Source organism: Crocodylus siamensis, chromosome 1 (genome assembly GCF_052110815.1).
Source record: "Crocodylus siamensis isolate JL-2025a chromosome 1, ASM5211081v1, whole genome shotgun sequence".
NCBI classification, from domain to species: domain Eukaryota; kingdom Metazoa; phylum Chordata; order Crocodylia; family Crocodylidae; genus Crocodylus; species Crocodylus siamensis.
In genome coordinates, this window is record NC_143395.1 from 406,439,548 (window position 1) to 406,458,550 (window position 19,003).

At 46.0% G+C, this 19,003-nt stretch overlaps 1 protein-coding gene across 4 annotated transcripts in view; it reads left to right on the top strand.

Annotated features, from left to right (window-relative positions):
• Positions 1-18,692, top strand: part of ME3 (malic enzyme 3) — a 179,430-nt gene extending 160,738 nt beyond the window's left edge. For all 4 annotated transcript variants that reach the window (XM_090030613.1, XM_090030616.1, XM_090030615.1 and 1 more), the window contains exons 8-14: positions 6,501-6,598; positions 8,154-8,267; positions 8,987-9,092; positions 9,691-9,833; positions 10,616-10,789; positions 11,414-11,512; positions 16,357-18,692. In XM_090030613.1, the coding sequence (XP_089886739.1) occupies positions 6,501-6,598; positions 8,154-8,267; positions 8,987-9,092; positions 9,691-9,833; positions 10,616-10,789; positions 11,414-11,512; positions 16,357-16,518 (896 nt within the window). In that variant the 3' untranslated portion in view covers positions 16,519-18,692. The remainder of the gene's footprint in view (positions 1-6,500; positions 6,599-8,153; positions 8,268-8,986; positions 9,093-9,690; positions 9,834-10,615; positions 10,790-11,413; positions 11,513-16,356) is intronic.
• Positions 18,693-19,003: the final 311 nt, after the last annotated feature.

Sequence of the window (19,003 nt, forward strand, 5' to 3'; positions counted from 1 at the left end):
AGCCTAAGGTGAGGGCTAGGGGTTAAGGCACCCCAACCCACCTTTCACTGGGGTGATCAGTGGCCTGGCATTTCCTGGGGGCTCCCATGCCACTGGGAGCCCCACCAGGCCACCCACTCCCAGCAGGGTGCAGTTTCCAGTCAGACCCAGGTCCAGGAGCCTCCTACCATCCCCTACAGCTCCTCCCCTGCCTCTAGATGAAACTTAACAGCCCACTGACCAGGCAGTGCTATTACCTAACCTCCAGCAGCCAAATTGCTTTGTTTATATAGGCAGCCCTGGACCTAAAATGGCTGCCCTAATTAGGCACCTGGAGGCTGCCAGCTCCAGAGCCTTAAAGTGGCAGGCACACACAGTGTCCTGCCACAGTGCAATGAAGTGTCTTCATCCCTCTGCCTATCTACTGAGGGGCCCAAAGACACTCCATATCTCTCTCCCACACAGCCCCTTCACTTGTGTCGTATGATGGATACTGTTTTCCCCAGCACTGTTAAGCTGTCCTACAAACTGGTAGGCCAAGAGACCTCTGGGAACAAGGCAGCCCCGGGACTGTAGGTGTGAAGAAACCTGGCTGCCCAACAAGAAACTGCATATACAGTTGAAAGTCTCATTGGTTTCCCCAGTTCTGTGGGTGTTGGTTAACCCTGAGGTCTGTCATATATTGTAAAGCTGTGGCATCAGCACTCAACCTACATTTCTCTTGAGCTCCACTCCCAGGCCTGCCACTGACTCATTGTGGAAGGCCTGCCATCGACCTCTCTCTGTCTGCTTTCCCTGTTTGCAAAGCCGAGGTAACACTTGCCTGCTACATATAGGTGTTCCCAGGCTTGATCATTTCATGTTCATGCAGCGCCTCAAAGATGGAGAGCACAGCACATACTAAGCAGCATGATCCTCACAGCTTTTACACTGATCCAGCTCCACTGACATCTGTGGGGATATTCCTGAGTTGCACAACCATGAATGAAATGTCAGATCCTGAGTAATTTAGTTCTCTGTAACAGCAATATTCAAAAACGACCTGGAGTTTTCTTGCTAGTGGACAAGCACTACTGCCTGAACTTGCTTCCTTTTTAAATGTCCACGCCTTCCACTTTTTTCTTGATACTGTCCCTCTGCACACCCAGGGTGAGCACCTGAGGTCTCTTTCACTTCAGGACTGCAAAGAACAATGTGATTTATGAACACTCTCTCTCTTTGCTCTTGACCTTAAAACAGACTAGCCATGCTGGCTCTCCTTCTCTAATTACTTAAGGAAGTAGTTATCTGAAATAAGGACATTCAATCTACTTGGAAAACAGAGAGACCCGCTTGCTGAGGGGCTTATTTCTGGCCACAGCCTGTGGTAAGCTTTTTGGGTTTCTTTCTTTTGCAGTCCTTTTGGAAATAGAGAGCATTGATTAGCCAACTTCTTACACAAACCAGCTGTGAACTTGCCTGCTCCACTGAGATGCTTTATTGCTCCAAGTTCAGAAACTGTAATTTCAAAGATAAATATTGATCTGAGGCCAAGGTACAATAATATTGTTACTTGAGCAACAGGGGCAAGATGCACTTGGGGAGGGGAGGAGGGATTAGAAACACATTGGAGAAGAAGCCTTATTACAAATGGCAAAGCTGAGTGGCGCCCTGCCATTGCTCAGGCCTATCTGTAATTGAAGTGCAGGGGAATGAGTAATGGCACACCCTGTCCCACAGGCTTATGCATTCCTGACAAGCACATCATCTTGTGGACTGAGTCAGGGCACCCTTTATCCAGACTTCACCCCCACTTCTTCCATTCCTTGTAAAAAACTTGTTTAAAAAAGACCCCAAATCCCTCTGCAGGATGTTCCAAGAGCATTCATTCTTCTGCTGTGTAATGTACGTTCAGAGGCACATGCAGGAACCAGGAATAGTCCCAACTGGCCCCTGTAAGGTTTAAAGCAATTTCACATGGAGCCAAACCAAGAGAAACGTGAAGTTTCTCTGCTTCCACATCTCCCCTTTACTAGTCTGTCACGTGCACGTTCTGGCCACTTCCCAGCTTCTATCACTGTGTAACCCATGGCCCTTCCAGAGAGCTGCTATATCCTTCCACCTCCATAGTTCTGGATTTTCTTCCACAGCCTGTGACTTTGCCCCACCACCTACACATTCTGGACAAACAGGATGGTGTAATGAAATAGGGCAAGTGCTGGTACCATTTTCCTGGAATGAAACAGACCTGCTCAGGCCAACCCAGCACTATGAACAAGGGCTGGAGGATTCTCCTTTAGCTCAAGTGACAAGCAGAAAGACTTTTGGTTCCATCCTACCTACTGACCTAACATGTCCATGCTATAGTTATAACAACAGACTGTTTCTTCCAGGAACGTAGGCCCTTGCTACTTTTACCAACTTAGATTCTTGGTAGACCAGAAAGTTCTCTTGGCCCAGCAATTCTAGTTTGTTTGTACCATAGCAGGGTAGCCTTAATGTGTACCAGCAAAAAACTCTTTTTCCTTGTTTAAATTCTTCAGCGTTCCAGAGCAAAATTAGCCAGATCAGCTAAAACACTTCTGTCCAGTATAGCTATGTCCCTAGTTGGATTTTTGCTGGTATAGCAATATGGTTTAAAAAGTGTACCCCAAACTGATATGACTTTGCCAGTAAAGAGGAGCCTGTACACATCACAGATTTTAATCCTCATTAAATTAAATAGGTTTATAAAATTTAAACTTGTTTATTTTGGAGTGTCTCGTCAGTGTTTGCACACACTAGGCTTTCGAAAGAACAGCTTTGGAGCATTGCATCAGTGTTTGCACGCACTAGGTTTTTGAACTAATTAAGCCCGGTCTCCGGCCAGCACCACAGAGGAGCAGGACAGTCCAGCACTGACCCCCCAGCCCAGGAGCCCCCACCCCGTACCCCATGCCCCTGCCCTGTGCTCGTGTCCATGCAGCAGGAAGCTGGCAAACCACATAAGAAAAAAAAATGGAAACAATTCAAAATCAAAAGCAATTCAAAGGGGTGAACTACAAAGAAGTCGCAGTCATCTGGTGGACAAAGAGACTCATTACACGTCTTTGAGTGTCTTTGTGTTTGCATGCAACAAATCCATGGATGCAACACTTTAATTCCCGGTGAGCCAAACTAAACTACATCTGAAGAGTTTGACTTTAATGCACATGAAAGACTTTTAAAATGTCCAGAAATCTTGCTCAAGCAAACAGACACACAGTTGCAGCACATGAAAGGGCAAAAAATGTGGTGTATACAAAGGCCCAAGGTTTCTAGTGTAGATGTGGCTAAGGGAAGGACACACATTAACTGCTAGGATGTTGCCCAGCCCTGGTCCTCTACCAGTCTTGTATATTTCTGCCACTGGTGAAATATAATCCACCTCCCTCATCTTTTATATGGTCCACCTCACTGTTCCAAGATCTGAATAGCTCCCTGTCCTGAACTTCAGTGGGAACTGAGAAGTAAAGAAAGAAAGTATTTTGCCTAAGGTTTCACAAGTAGCCAGATTGGTCAGGAACCCAACCCCAAATCCTCCTTCATTACTTTTACTACAAAATCATCTTTCCTCATGAATATAAATAAGTGTCACTTATTTAGAAAGCAAATCTCCTATTGCATGGACCTGATTCCTGTGGCTTTCTATACACCTTCTCTGAGGGGGAGGTGGGGGGTGCATTTCAATTAGACTGATTCCCAGGCAGCCACTAATTAAAACATCACAGCGTCATGTGTATTAAGTCCCCAGTCGTGTATTAAGCCCCCGCACATTTAAAAATGGTTACAGGGGGCTCCTATACATGTGCAGGGAGGCTACTCTGACACACTGTAATTACAGCACATTGGAGCAGACTCAATTGTTCGAGTCTACTAGAGCATGGCAATTACCATGTTCCAGCAGACTCCAGCATCTCATGTATCAGTGTCCCCACGCCACCATTTTTCAGCACAGGAATGCTCCACATGATGCTCCAGGCGCTTTTATCAGCGCAGCTCTCGGACCTGCATTAATTAAAGCACCCCCACCTCCCGGGGTACACTTCATCTAAACTTCATTCGATGAGATTTAAAGTGTCCTGTGGCCATTTTAAAACATGCAGGAGCTTAATACATGTGATGCTGGAACAACACTGCATTGTTCTAATTAGAAGGCATAGCAGACTCAATTAATTGAGCCTACACCAACCTGTTCTAATTAGAATGCCAATGAACATGCGTATAGGGAGCCATTAAGACTGGGAAGTTTCTTTATCACTGTACAGAGGAATCCCATAGCAAAGTATTTACTTATTATTACATACATTTCTGTGGCAATCATCACAGTGTCTGTGGTACCTTAAATATATTTTAGAATACCAGAAATGCTGCTTTATTCATCACTCCCAACTAATCGTGGTAATAAATTAAGTGAAGAATGTGGTTCCTTCATTCCTTGTTGTGCCTTTCTGACAGCCTATTTAGCAGAATTCACAGATGCATTGTGATCTGACAGAGCTGCGTCATGAGTGCTTCTTCTGTGGGTGATAGTGCACTAGTTAACACTTAGTTTTGCAGGCTAGGATAGTTTTTCTTTTAAGCTGAAAGAAAGATATGTGGGCTCAAACTGCATCACTAACAAGTAGTTTGCTCTGAGGATCCCAACTTTTAACATCCAAATCATCAGCCACAGCAGTTGCAAGATGTTCTTTGCTGACATTGCCTGATATTGAAATATTTACAGTGCCATCTAGTGGATCTGCCAGCTCTAGTTCATGCTCTGGCGATTAAGCTCTTTCATTAAGCTCGTTTGACTGTTGCTGAAAGCACCACTTGCCTACTGTGATGCCATGGAGAGCTGCTGGAGTGACTCACTCACGCTCTACCTGATTAAAACTTGGCCTGCTCTAAGTCTGGAAATGAAGAGCAGGAAAATGTGAAATGATGGAAACCTGGCAAAACAGGATAATTAGCCTGAAGTGTGTGTGGGGAGGGGAATCTTTAGCCCAGCCTCACCACCTGCTATCCTTCCCCACTTCCTGACTCATCCATGAACAACAGGCAGGGATTGCTGAGGCCAGACTGAGGACCTTGCAGACATAGCTAGACCAGCCCAAGGACCCCAGCTGTGGAAGTGGTGCAGGAAAGCACCATCCAGCTCTGTTGCAGACGTTGCTCTGGAGCACAGAGCATTGCACCTGACTCTGCCCGTATGTTCCCCTCACAGACAGCTGTGCCCAGCTAAATCACATGCCCCTCACCAGCCTGGAGCTCCTTTAGCTCCTTGCCTCCATGGTCTTTGTGTGGTGAGACCCAGTACACGAAGTGTGGGGAGGGGGAATTCAGCCCAGAAATTCAAACCCACTGAAGGGGCAGATGGAGGAAATTTTGGACCTTTTGTCAGGGCAGCTGTGGGGGCTGCCGACGATCTCACTGAGGCTGTCACACCAGGCAGTCTATCTTGCTTGTGCTTTGAATGACATCCCGCTGAAACGGCACCAGAGGAAACTAAGGGTGGAGATCAGGAGGAACTTTCTGACTGTGAGGATGGTGAAGCATTGGAACAGGCTGCCTGGAGAAGAAGTGAAATTTCCATCCCTAGACACTTTCAGGAGCAGGTTAGACAGACATTTGACACGAATGGTTTAATCAGGGGTGATCTTGCCCTGAGTGGGGGCTAGACTACATGACTTCCTGCAGTCCCTTCCAGCCCAGCTTTCCTCTGAACCTATGACCATGGATGCCACTGAACCTCTTTTCCTGATTCTTCTCACCTCTGGGCTGACAGACATGCTGGCCTTTAAGCCAGGGATAAGGGGAAGGGGAATTACAAAAAATACAAGAGAAGAAGCAGTGGTCTGAAAAGGAACTAGAGAAAAGTTTTGAGAGGTCACTGTTCGAACACTAGCCTGGGATTTAGGAGTCCCAGGTTCAATTCTCTGCTCTGTAACAGGCTTCCAGTGTGAACTCAGGCAAGTCCCTGAAGTCTGAAATCAATGGGAGTTGGTGTCTAATCCCTTTGAGGATCTGAGCCTTAGGGCTACTTACCCATCTCTCAGACATCTGAGTGGCCTAAGACATCCAAGTGTCATCCTGTTCACCCTGCTTGAGTCCTTGGAAAGCAGCGACCACAAGTGGTGGTGGGACCTCCTTGCGCTGGCTGCTTTCTGCGACCACCTTAGGGCTAAGACAGCAGCATGTACCAAAAGAAGGTGCATGCAACATTTCTTCAGGAATAGGATCACAGTTGGGTACCTATGTCCACTCCAGTAGCACCTAGGTAGGTGGAATAGGATCTGACTCTTAGTGTCTCTGCACATTCACTCCTCCTCTGTGAAGTTGGGACAGAAGCACTTTCCTTGGAGAAGTGCTACAAGGCTAAACAGATAACAGATTGTGGGTCGCTGCTTGTGTAGTGATGGGGCCATGTAGTGCCTGAGAGAGGAAGTTTCCACAACATTTTTCACAACCAGCTGCTGGGTGGAGCAAAGGACACCTTGTCCCTCTGCATCATGCTCACTGTTCTTGTGTTCTGTGTTTAGGTACCGCCTCTGTTGCAGTAGCTGGCATCTTTGCAGCCTTAAGAATCACGAAGAACAAACTATCCAACCACAAATTTGTTTTCCAGGGAGCTGGAGAGGTAGGGTTCAGGGGTTATTTTGTTCCTAAATTTATCCTTTTGCCTTCCAGTTGAAAGAGAAAAAACTGAAGAGGAAATAGAGACACAACATCCTCCCAGAGCAGGGGTTGGCAAGGTTTTGCAGCAGGGGGCCACTGTAATGGAGTTTAGGTCCAAGCTCAGACAAATTTAACCCAGCACGCACCACCAGAACCAGAGCTGCAACCACCCTCCCACTCCCTGCCTCCCTGCCTCCCTGCAAAGCCACCACCACCATTTCTTCCCAAAGCCCCCTACCACAGAAACATGGCCAAAGCAATGGAGAAGAGGCCCCCCAGCTGCATGGACTGGATAAAATGACTCCACAGTTGGATTCCAGCCCATGGGTTGTAGCTTGCCAGCCCCTGTCCTACAGTATTTTACTGAGCTGTATGTAATGAGGCTGCACAAAAGTTGATGGAGGTTTGATGCAGCCTGTCAAATATTACAGAAAACAATGCTGGAAGAAGCCTGGCTTTTCTGTTGAGGTCCAGCCTGAGTCCACAGGGATGGGGCTTACAGAACACCAAATTCTTCTTCATAAACTGAGCACTTTGGACCTGGACTCACAGGGTCAATAAAGACAGAACTTGACAGCACCACTTTTCAGAGCACTGCATTTCCTTTCAAGACAGAAATCCTGTGCGTCTCCGAGTGTGTCCGGTGCTAGGCACACGAGGCAAGGGAGAGGAAAAGGAAAGGCAGGAGGTTAAGGCACTGGACTTGAACTGAGGAGGTCTGGGTTTGGTTCTTGGCTCTGCTACTGCTTTCCTGTGCGACTCCGGCCAAGGTGCTTAACCCTTCGGTGGCCATCCACAAGATGGAGATGGTAGAACTTCCTGTCTCCAAACGTTTGTCACATGCATTCAGACTGTGATCTTATCACAGCAGGAGTTGTCCTTCCCCAGGTGTATGTGCACTGCCTTGGCTTAGCCCATGGGTGCAACTGTAATAGCAATTGCAGCATAGTGTGTCAGGGACAGCTTGTTTGGTCATACAGCAGTGAAAGAAAAAAGTGACTCTGCACCCCTCAGCATTTCAAATGCTCTGTTTCCATTATTGCCCGAGTTGCTTTCTGCTGGCTTCATCCTGTTGCCCCTTCAGTCCAGCTTCTGCTTACCTCCACTCCATTGGCATGGCAAGCATGAAGGTCTTGGGCAGGTCGTCCTGGGCAGATCCTAGGCAGCATAGTCCATCTTCAACCCCTCTGACCAGTCCGCTATTTTGGACACAGTTGGTCACCCCTCCTTGACAGGTTGCCTTCCCATCCCAGCAGTGCAGCACAGCTTGCCCACCTGAACACTTACTACTTGTATTGTGGTGGCGCCTTAGGAGTCTCAGTCACAGGCCAAGGCTCCATTGTGCTAAGCACTACCTAAGACACACGAATAGTCTTCTGCTCCAAAGACTTATGGTCGGCCTGTTTTTTTGAGAATGGGGCCGGGAGGAAGTAGTTACTTTTTAATATCTTTCCCTGAATGTTGCAGGTTGCTTGGAGAAACTAACCAGAGAGTTTCCATTTATGTCTGCTTTCCAGGCTGCGATGGGCATAGCTTATCTCATCATTATGGCCATGGAAAAGGAAGGCATTTCCCGAGAGGAAGCCATCAAAAAAATCTGGATGGTGGACTCCAAAGGCCTGATTGTCAAGGTAAGTCTACCCTGACTGCACTGCTCTGCTGGGAGAGCTCCAGTTATACCACATGTCAGCTCTAGTATGAAGGGGTAACTCACAGCAGGGAAAGCATATGGGGGCACAGGCAGCCCTGGTGTTCTTCTGCACCTTCTTACAGAAACCAAAGGCAAATTTGATCTGGTGTGGATGCTGTTTCTAGGTTTGTCAGAATGATCCGGGGACAGCTCCAGGGACTTAGTTAGACAGGTAAGACAGAAGGACAACTCTGCTAGTGGAGCTTCCTACAGTAAGGGTTAAAGCTTGTTTGTATGCAAGACAAAGCTTTCTCACAGGACTTTCTTGAGACACTGGAGTAGATAGCCTCAGGAATTAGGAGCCCACTAGAGACTGCATCCATTCCCACTCCAAGTGTAAGGTGTCCTTCAACCTGCCTCCCCCAGCATAAACCTCAGGTAACATGCTCAGAAAAACTCCACACACCTCCCACAACATAACACTCTACTGCACATATCTTTGCCATTCTCCATGGGGAAGAGGATGGAAAACCAAACCGCACCTGGGTCAGTTGAAGTCATATTGCTTACTTAATGGAAGACACTTGGATGCTATAAAGATGAGCACTTCATAATAACAGGACACATGAAACATTGAAATTGTGGAAACACGGTTTACTAAACCATTGACCCAGCCTTCTGTCATTTCCCATAAATGCATCTGCTCCTTTTCTCTCCCAGGGGAGGAGTCACCTGAACCATGAGAAAGAAATGTTTGCTCAAGATCATCCCAATGTGAAAACGCTAGAGGAGGTTGTGCAAAGAGTGAAGCCGACAGCTATTATAGGTAGAGTCACTTAAACATGGACCCTTTCTCATCTGTGTATTTCTTACTTTCCCTTGTTTTCTACTAAGGGCTCCTTTACTGCCCCAATCAAAAAACAACAGGTCTCCATTTTGCTCCTTTACTTCCAGCCCCCTTTCTGGAGGCTGTGGATCACAAGCATTATCCTTCCTTCTCCAAATACAGACGCTGCTGCTCCTCAGTTGGGTAGGGATGGTACCCTTGGCTTTAGCAGATATGTGTCACCCTAAAGGAGGTGACCACAGCCCTAGTTAATCAATGGAGTAAAAGGCTGGTATCCATTCCCAGAGCCAGGTCTCCTGAAGAGTAAGCTCTGAGTACAATCACTAAGTCACCTCAGACAAATGCTCCGTTGGCCAGCTGGTGGGTCTCATACTGATCCCCTGCCCAGTGAAAAGGAGGCCCTTATCCTGATACTGTTTGAATGCAGCAATGATGGGACCTGTCTGTAGGCTTCTCCAAAGGGCCCACCTGTTTGCTCATGCTGTTCATTATACTGAGCAGTAACAACAGGTGAGACTTAAAGAGACTAGGACTCAGTCGGGGCATGAGTTAGGAATTGACTGTTTCCTCTTTTCAGGTGTGGCAGCCATTGCCGGGGCTTTCACCGAACAGATTTTGAAAGACATGGCAGCTTTCAATGAGAGGCCTATCATATTTGCCTTAAGCAACCCCACAAGTAAAGCAGAGTGCACAGCTGAGCAGTGCTATCGCCTCACAGAGGTACGTACACTACTGTGTCTCACTGTAGTTTAGCACCATTGCCAGAAGATTGTGGCACACAGAAGAAGCCTGTCTGGGGCTACAGCGCAGAGTTATGTTATATTATGGCCATAGAATTAATTAGTATCATAATTTATATTATAATCACTGAACTCTATTTATGTTAGCTTTTGAAATGGGGCATCACTATCTTCTAGAAAGTTGTGGAGGAGTACCTGGAGTTAAAAAGCTCAGAAACCCATAAGCTGTGGAGCTTTTGCAGTTGATCCTTCAAGAGCATCAGCAGGAAGGGTTCCTGATCCAGGGGAATACTGTCCTGCTTCGCCTCACAGGTCCATCTACAAAACCTTGCTTTGTGTATCTGCAAAACCATGGAGGGCTGAGCACAGGCCTCTTCCCAAGCTTTGCTACTGTAGCTGGGATGGTCTTTTCCAAGATAAATTCACTAGTGACCGAGGCATTGAAATACTATGGGAAAAGGGACTTGATCTGTACTAAGATAAATAGGTCAGGGTGAGACCAAAGACCATGCTTTTTGTCTGGTACCAGGGCAAATGGAAACTAAATCTCTGAGGGTACTTTTCTGTAAGAACAAAGAGATAACTGATCCTCTTGTTCTGGTGATGAAACCTTCTGTCAGGTTAGAAGTTGGATCCTAATGATGAACTCTGAATTTGCTGTCCCAGTCACCAGACTTCTCTGAGATCCTCTCAGGTCATGAACAGTAGAATAAAGTCTAAGTGTTGTTCCCCCAAGGTGTTTGTGTGTCTGTCTTCCAACAGGGCCGAGGTATATTTGCAAGTGGGAGTCCTTTCCCTAAAGTAACCCTGCCCAATGGACAGACCTTCTTCCCCGGCCAAGGAAACAACGCCTATGTGTTCCCGGGAGTGGCACTGGGAGTCATCGCCTGTGGGGTCCGGCATATCTCTGATGATCTCTTCCTCACCACTGCAGAGGTTACACACTTGAATTCAACCAGCACTTTTAAAACAAATTAAAACAGAGCTTCACTGTGATTTGTTGGTCTGCATGAGGCTAGTTAAAGGGTTCAGCCTAGGACAAGGTGCTAAACATGGATTTCACCTTTCACCTAAAAGTTAGGCTTTTAGAAAAATAGCTTTACCATAGCTGTACTATGGCCAAACAACATGACCTGAATGCAGACCTCTCTTTTTTTCCCATTTTTTCCAACATGGTACATAGCCCACCATATTGTTTTTCCATTGTACTGGCTTAAACTTGTTATTTAGTTATGCGATTTGTATGCTGCCCATCCCAACAAAGGCTCAGGGCAGAAACAGAACAACTTAAAAGGGCAACTAGAATAAATAAAACACAGTAACACAATACAACAAAGTAAAGCACAGCTTCACTGAACATCTCAGTCTAACTTCGGTTGCTGAATACTGAGATATGGAACATTTGACTTTTAAGTAGCTTAGTAATTCATTATAAGGATTTCTTCCAAATTTTTCAGTTGTTGAATTCTTGGGTATGGGCTTCCTATCAAAGCCTTAGGAGAGAAAATGGGGCGATTGCTTGAAAACAGCCCCTCTGATTTATCTTCCCCCCCTTTGTAGTCTATTGCTGAAGAAGTCACGGAAGAGCACCTGGCTGAAGGGAGATTATATCCGCCCTTGAGTACCATCAGAGATGTGTCCTTCAAAATTGCTGTTAAGGTAAGAATTTATCAGAGATGTATCCTTCAAAATTGCTGTGAAGATCCCTTCCAACAGTTCTTTTCTGTGATTCAACTCCCCACATTTCATGTGAAGTCATGTAATACAAAGCTCCACCCTCAGACTTTGGCAATGATTTTTCTGTTGTTTTCACATTTGAAGTAAACCGATATTGGTGGCTACTTCTCTAAATGTTAGATCCAAAAATGAAATAGTCCAGTGGGAGCCTTTCCATGGACTGCAGTGGACCATTCAAAGTTACTGGATATGACTCAGTCCATGGTAAATTTAGCAGAGGAAAATTGCAAGGCCTAGCAGTTAAACACACTCGCAGTTGTTCCTTATTAATAGATGAATCATAGATTAACCTCCTTCCCTTATAGAGTCCTTACCAGTTACAAAATATAGACATTGACATTCTATATGGAAGTACTGAATTTGACACTAAGAAAATGAATTTTACATGCATTAAAGCTTAATCCTCTATTTTTCGTGTCCCATGGTACATTCGGGTTTGGGCTGTGGCAGCCCAGGTGCTATGATAGAGAAAACAGGAGTTGCACTGGCAAAAACCCTTTATTAATGCCTTTCAATTTTATAGCTAGCAACAAAGGGAAAAACCAGAGTAAATGGAAACCTCCACCAGACAAGAAGCCTGCTGGAGCATGCGAATGAGCATACTCCAGCCAGCCTCCACATCTCATGTATCAGTGTCCCTATGCTTCAAAATGGCAGTGAGGCTATTTAACTAAAGCTCATTTGATGAGCTTTAGTTCAAGTGCCCTTGCCACCATTTTGAAGTGCAGGGATGCTGATAGACAAGACGCTGCAGACACTTTAATTAGAGCAGCTCTCAGAGCACTTGTAAAAATGCCCTAAGTTACCAGAAAGAGTGAGGACAAGGAAAAGCCATTCCTCTTGAACATTAATGTTTGTATGGGACTTGAGCAGAGTGGGTTCACTGTTAGGCACCTAATTGGTAGACCAGGCCATGGTCTAGCGGGTCTGAGTTTAGACAGGGCAGGTAGGCACCTAAATACCCTTGAAGATCTGGCCTTTAACCTGTATTTAAGCCTTTAAACCAGTCTCATTGACACTGATAGAAGATGTAGGTGCTTAGTCTTTCCAAAAGGTCACTGATTCAGGTGTTTCAGCATGGTTTTAAATGTAGAAATATAGGTCCCCAAAATAAATCATTTGTTTTTGGTTGCTATAGTTTGGCTCCAGTAATTTAGCCCTTGTCCTCTTGCTTCCGTTACACATGTCCTAAAGATGGCAACAATCATATTGAAGTTTCTTCACAGCCCTGGGAATCAGGTCATATTGGTTCAGACAGAAGTTACATTTCTTGTCCTTGTGTCTGAAAAGTGACACGTGCATGGCTGCAGAGCACTTTTTAAGTGGCTCATTGCATGACAAATTAACCCTCCTCAAATGAGGGATCAGAAAAAGGTGCTTCGGAGCACCTTAGGGAATTTATGTTCCCTAAGTTTAATTTGTGGCATGATTGGTACTGGGCTCATGAAGCCCAGCTCTGCCCCCCCAGTCTGTCTGCAGGAATAGAGGGGGAGTGAGCTGCAGGCTAGATTTTGTCCAGCCTGAGCTGGAGGGGGAGTAAGCACATTGGGGCCGCCCTGCCTTGCAGCCTTCCCCAGCATCTCCCTCCAGTTCAGGCTGAGCAAACCCAGCCCACAGCTCACTCTCTTCCCCTTCCTCTGCCTTTTTTGCAGACAGCCAAGAAACTGGGAAGGGACAGGGCTAGGGGAGACAGGAAGCTCCTCAACTGCAGGCAGGCTTCTCAGGCTTCTACAGGCAGGCTGAATCCCCCCACCAGACCAACCCACATCTGTTGGGTTTGAGGGGGGCACTCTAACTCATGGCACTGTATGTAAAACACAGTGAGTTAGAGCAGGAGCCTGCACGTCTGTCAGGGCCCCTAGTGATTAGTTATAAGAGGTATATCGTGCAGTTCCCTGCACGAACACGGGACTGGCCTTGATGACCCAGCTGGTCCCTTCTAATATTATGTTCCTAGTAATATGCTCCCTTTCCAGGCAAACTACACAACAGTGTCTCTTGCTTCTCCACCAGAAGTGCTTTCTCATACACAGAAGTCTTATTTTGCATCTCCTCATCACCATTTGAACACAACTCAGGCTAGAATTGTACACTCTTAGAAAGGTAGGACTGGAAGGGACCTCAGAAGGTCACCTAGTCCCACCTGCTGCAACAGGCAGCGTCATCCCCAGTAAAACTATCCTAAACAAGTGTTTGTCTAAACCAGAGGTGGGCAAAGTCTGGCCCATGGACCAGATCTGGCCAGCAGTGAACTCCATTTCCCAGCAGCCCCTGACCACATGGCTGGGGCCAGTTTCCATGGAAACCAGCCCTGGCAATACTGGCAGGTAGCAGTAGCACCAGCCTCTTCCTGGTGGGGGAGCTGAGTGGGGGCTGTGCTGCAGATGGGAGCAGGGTGGGCTCAGCTGCCACTACCTGTGCAGGATGGGCAGTGGTGGTAGTGGCATCACTGGGAGGGGTGGCCATAGTGGGCTACGGGGAATTTTGGGGTGGCTATAGCACCCCCGAGCCCCTCCCCCCAGTGCCACCCGTGCTGGCAGAGTGCACAGCAGGGCACAGAGCTGCTCCAGAGCCCAGCTAGGATCTTGCAGCAGTGACAGCATGATCCAGAGCCAGGGCAGAGCCACGATCTACAGCCTGCATGCCCCAGGTAGGGATGTGCAGGCAGCGGATTGCAGCTCTGCCCCAGTTCCTTGCAACGGTCACACGTGGTCCGAAGCCGAGCAGAGCTGCGATCTGCTGCCAGCACACCCCTGCCCAGGGCATGCAGGCTGCAGAATGTGTCTCTATGGCTCTGGATCACACGGTCACCACTGCAAGATCTCAGCCAGGTTCTGGAGCAGCTCTGCACCCTGCCAGCACTGCAGGGGCCAGTTTCCATGGAAACCCCAGCATTGCACTACCACAGCAGGGCTGCTTCTGGGGTCTCTATAGAAACTGACCCCAGCCACGCAGGCAGGGGCTGCTGGGAACTGGAGTCCAGCCACTGGCCGGATCTGCCATGTTGCCCACCCCTGGTCTGAACAGTTCTTAAGAATTGCCAAGGATGGAGATTCCACAACCTTTCTAGGGAGACCATTCCAGTGTTTAACTACCCACATAGCGAGAAAGTTTTTCTAAATTTTCCTTGCTGCAACTCAGGGCTATTATTTCTTGTCCTATCTCATTTGGTGACAGAGGATAGTCATCACCCTCCTCTTTATAACAGCCCTTCAAGTATTAGAAGACTGTCATCCAGTCCCCTCTCAGTCGTTGCTAGACTAAATCACCCCAATTCATCCAACCTTTCCTCATAAGTCATGTTTCCAAGACTAGCAATTGAACTCTCTTATTTGTCCACATCTTCCTTAAGGTACAGTATCTAAGGTCTCCATGGGAAGTCTTAAAAGTGCTAAGTGGAGCAGAAGAATCAACAGTCCTTTTAAGACAACTAACTCAGTATGCTAGTGCTTTTTAGGCAGCAAGAGCATGCTCTGGGCTCATATTCAGCTTACAGGTCGCTAGTAACCCCAGGTCCTTTTCTGCAGCATTGCAGCCTAGCCCCGGTCTGACTTTGTGCATGTGACTGCTCCATCCGAAGTGTAGGATGTTGCACTTTTCTTTACTGAATTCTATTTGTTTAATTTCAGACCAATTCTCCAGTTTAGGAAGGTCACCTGAAAAAAGGGGCAGATGAACTTCAGTGCTGACAAGTACAAAATAATGCACGGGGGGAAGAGTAGCCTCTACTATAAAGAGATAGTGCTGGGCTCTAAAGTAGCCATTACAACTCAGGAAAGATATCCTAGCATCACTGTAGATATTCTCTAAGAACATCGCCTCCATGAGCACTGGCAACCAAAAAAAGTCAATAAAACACCAGGCATCATTAAGAAGGGAATTGAAAACAAAACAGAAAGCATCATTATGCCACTGGGTCAATCCATGGTGCACCCATATCTTGTAGAGCGCATGAAGTTCTGGTCTCCACATCTCAAAAAAGATGTAATAAAACTAGAAAGGTACAGACATTGGCAACAAAGGTGATCAGGGACAAGGAGCAGTTGCCACACCAGGAATTACTGGAAAGGCTAAGATTCTTCAGTTTGGAAAGGAGAAGGCTAAGGGGGGGATATGATAGAGGTCTATATAGTTGTGAAGGGTGTGGACAAAGTGAAGAGGGAACTGTTATGCATGTAGTCCCAGAATATAAGAATTAGGGGGCACCCTCTGAAATAGCAGAATACAGGTTTAAAATAAACAAGAGGAAGTACTTTTTTACACAGCAGCTAATTAACCTGTACAACACATTGCCACAGAGGTTGTAGGGACAGATAGTATAACCGGGTTCAGACAGGGATTAGACAACTCACAAAGAACAGGTCACTGAGAACTATTAAATTGAATAGTAGGAATGTGTCTTCTGACATCCCTAAACCAATGATAGTTGTTTCCAGGGAAAGTATGATGTGGGATGGATAACTCCAGACATGCCCTGTTCATATACTCTGCCTTTAAACCATCTACTACTGCCATTGTCAGAGACAAAATACTGGACTAGATGGACCAGTGGTCTGACCCAGTAAACAGTTCTTAGGTGCTTATGTGAATCCTAATAGGATCCTCCAGAGTGTCAGCAGCTGTACACATTGGTGCCATTTGCAAATTATCTCCGTTGTCCATCATTCCAGGTGGTAAAAAGTATTGGGGTTCAGCTGTACAATGTGTAAAAATAAATCTGCCATGCTCTTTTGACCTGATCTAACGTTTTGCTTTTTTCTGTGTAGATTGTTGACTACGCCTACAAACATAATCTTGCTTCTTGGTACCCAGAACCCAAAGACAAGGAAGCCTTTGTCAGGAACCTCATCTACAGCCCAGATTATGAATCATTTGTCATTGATAACTACAGATGGCCCCAAGATGCCATGCAGATTCAAGCTGTGTAGTTTCTGGTAAACTCTGAACCATAACTGCCCATGGTTCTTTCTAGCCTAGTGTTATAAATCAATATTGAAGCTTGCAAAATCTTAACTGTAAATTGATTCAAGCACTTTCTTACTCCAGCTGCCTTTTTCCTTTGTGAGCACCTAAATAGGGAAAAGCAGAGTCAACAGAAGGTTGTCAGTACTCCAGTGGCAGGGACGTACCATGCCCATGCCTTACTCCAATAGAGCCTGCAGTGCCAATTTCCCATTCATTTAAAGCACTCCTTCACCTCAAGTGAACAGCAGTTTCCTCTCCACAGCATTTTGCTTTTGGACAAAAACAAATAGTAGATGATATATTCACTGATTTCTACTTAAAAAGAAACAAATAATTGCCTAATGCACCATAGTTTCACTCTCATTTTGAAGCACTGTTCGCCTGTCAGTTACTGACATGTAAGTCAGGAAGGAGTATCTGCAGTGAAGCCATTTGAGTCCTGCAGTGGAAGTCCGTTCCAAAAAACCCAGTTTGATGGTTTACTTTAATAACCAGTGGGCTCATCTACATGTGCATATTAATGCAAAGCAATAAACTCCAGAGCATATTGTTCTGGAGTTCATTGCTCCAGGCATGCTGTTTGTGCATGCACCCAGGATCACAGCGCGTTGAGCCAGGTCAGAGAAGCCCTGGCTAGCAAGGGACCCCAGGGGGTCAGCCTACCAGTCCAGGGTTGCTCCCCATGGCTCCCTCATGCCCCAGCCAGCCAGGGCAGCATCTACATGTGCACTGCAACACAATAAAAAACTCTGCAGCAGGATAGTACTTGTATTTAAAACTATTATCCTGATGTGGAGTAAATTGGTTTACTCCAGCCTAATAGGGATTCACATGTAGATGCACGATGTTTACTGCGCAGCGAATTAGTCTTCTGCACAGTACACATCTTGTGTAGATGTGTCCACTTCATGCTAACTAGTGAGGAGCATCCCTCTGCTGTTTTGTTTTCCAACAGAATTTTACCAAAAGGGAATGTTACTGGCAAAACTTGAAGATTTTATTTTTAAGAGTGAGAACTTGACAACATAAATTTGCTGTTTATTTATAGCCTTGTTCCATTAGTCCGTAGGAGCAATGGCTATAAACTACATCCCTACGGTCAGAAAGGCAACTACTTCTGTACGTGTGTTCAAATTTCAGCATGTTCTCCTTACCCAGGTATGAATATGGCCAACAAAGCTCTCAGGGAATATCAATAAGCTTTTTTGCCCACTTACCTTAAAGCACCACCCAAAGCATCATGTGCAATAAGTCGTATTTATGCTCCTGTTTAAATATAGGCTTTACATCTACAACTTGTGGCTCACCAAATGTGACTGCCAGTCCGAAGGGATGAACAGCTGGCTATTTCTAAATTAAGCTTTAACACATTAAAAGGCAAAATAGGCAAAACAGATCTATTTTAAAATTCTACAAATTGCAGCAAAAGTCTTTGGATTTTGTCTGGCTGCAAACTGGCTCATCACAAACCTAAGTTATTCTGGACAGTACCAAAGGTCAGGAATACTGAGGCATGGGACGTACATTAGCCAGGTAAAAGACATGAGACACATGGCATCCTCACTGGTGTCTCAGCAGCCTGAACTCCTGAACTAAACTGTCTTTGAAAACTCTCTTTTCTGATTGGTTGTGGGGGGGGGGGCAGAGGGAGAGGTGGTACCTGAACGTACCAGGTGACATGATTGCACCCCATGCAGCCCATTGGAGAATAGAAAGTTTCCTTTGAATTCAATTAATAAGCAAAGCAACAGGAGACTGAAGTGCTCCTCAAACAGCAAGTATGTCTCCAGCCTTCTGGAATGTCATTATCCTTATTCTCCCGTCCAATTATAAGGTGTTACACTGACAAGCTAATCTCAGTAGTAGTCTGCTTTGCCATGTACAGGTCCAACAGATCCCGTTCAGTGGCGTTGCACTCTATGTAAAACCTCTGTAAAACCTCTGAGCATTGTAACAAAATTCTTTTGTGAAGACTTCAGACAAGATGAATGTGCAGACCATTTTATTTCAGATCATTAACAAATATACAACAAATCTTGACTTGGCGTTATAGACAGCATTTTTGTAATGTAGCAACAGCTCTCTGTACTGTTTGTGGACTTTGTATAAGTCATTAAAGCTTAGTTGAAACATGCAAGGCTGCAGCATGTTCTTTCACTTTAAGAATCACTGACACCAAAAGTTTTCTTAATGGGTATTTTCAATTCACGGCTACTCCCTAGCAGCTGGAACCAGCTGAACGTGAAGGCTGGTGTGGTAGTTTGTGCTCTCGCAGAACCCAACTCAGCAAGGGGGGAACCACAGACTCATTGGGTGCCTATACATATGCACCGAAGCGTTCTGGTTAGACTTGATTAACTGAGCAGGTAGGAGCAGATTTGATTGAGTCTACTGGATCATTCGAATTAGAACACTCCAGCGTGCTGCCATGTCTTGTGTATTCAGCAT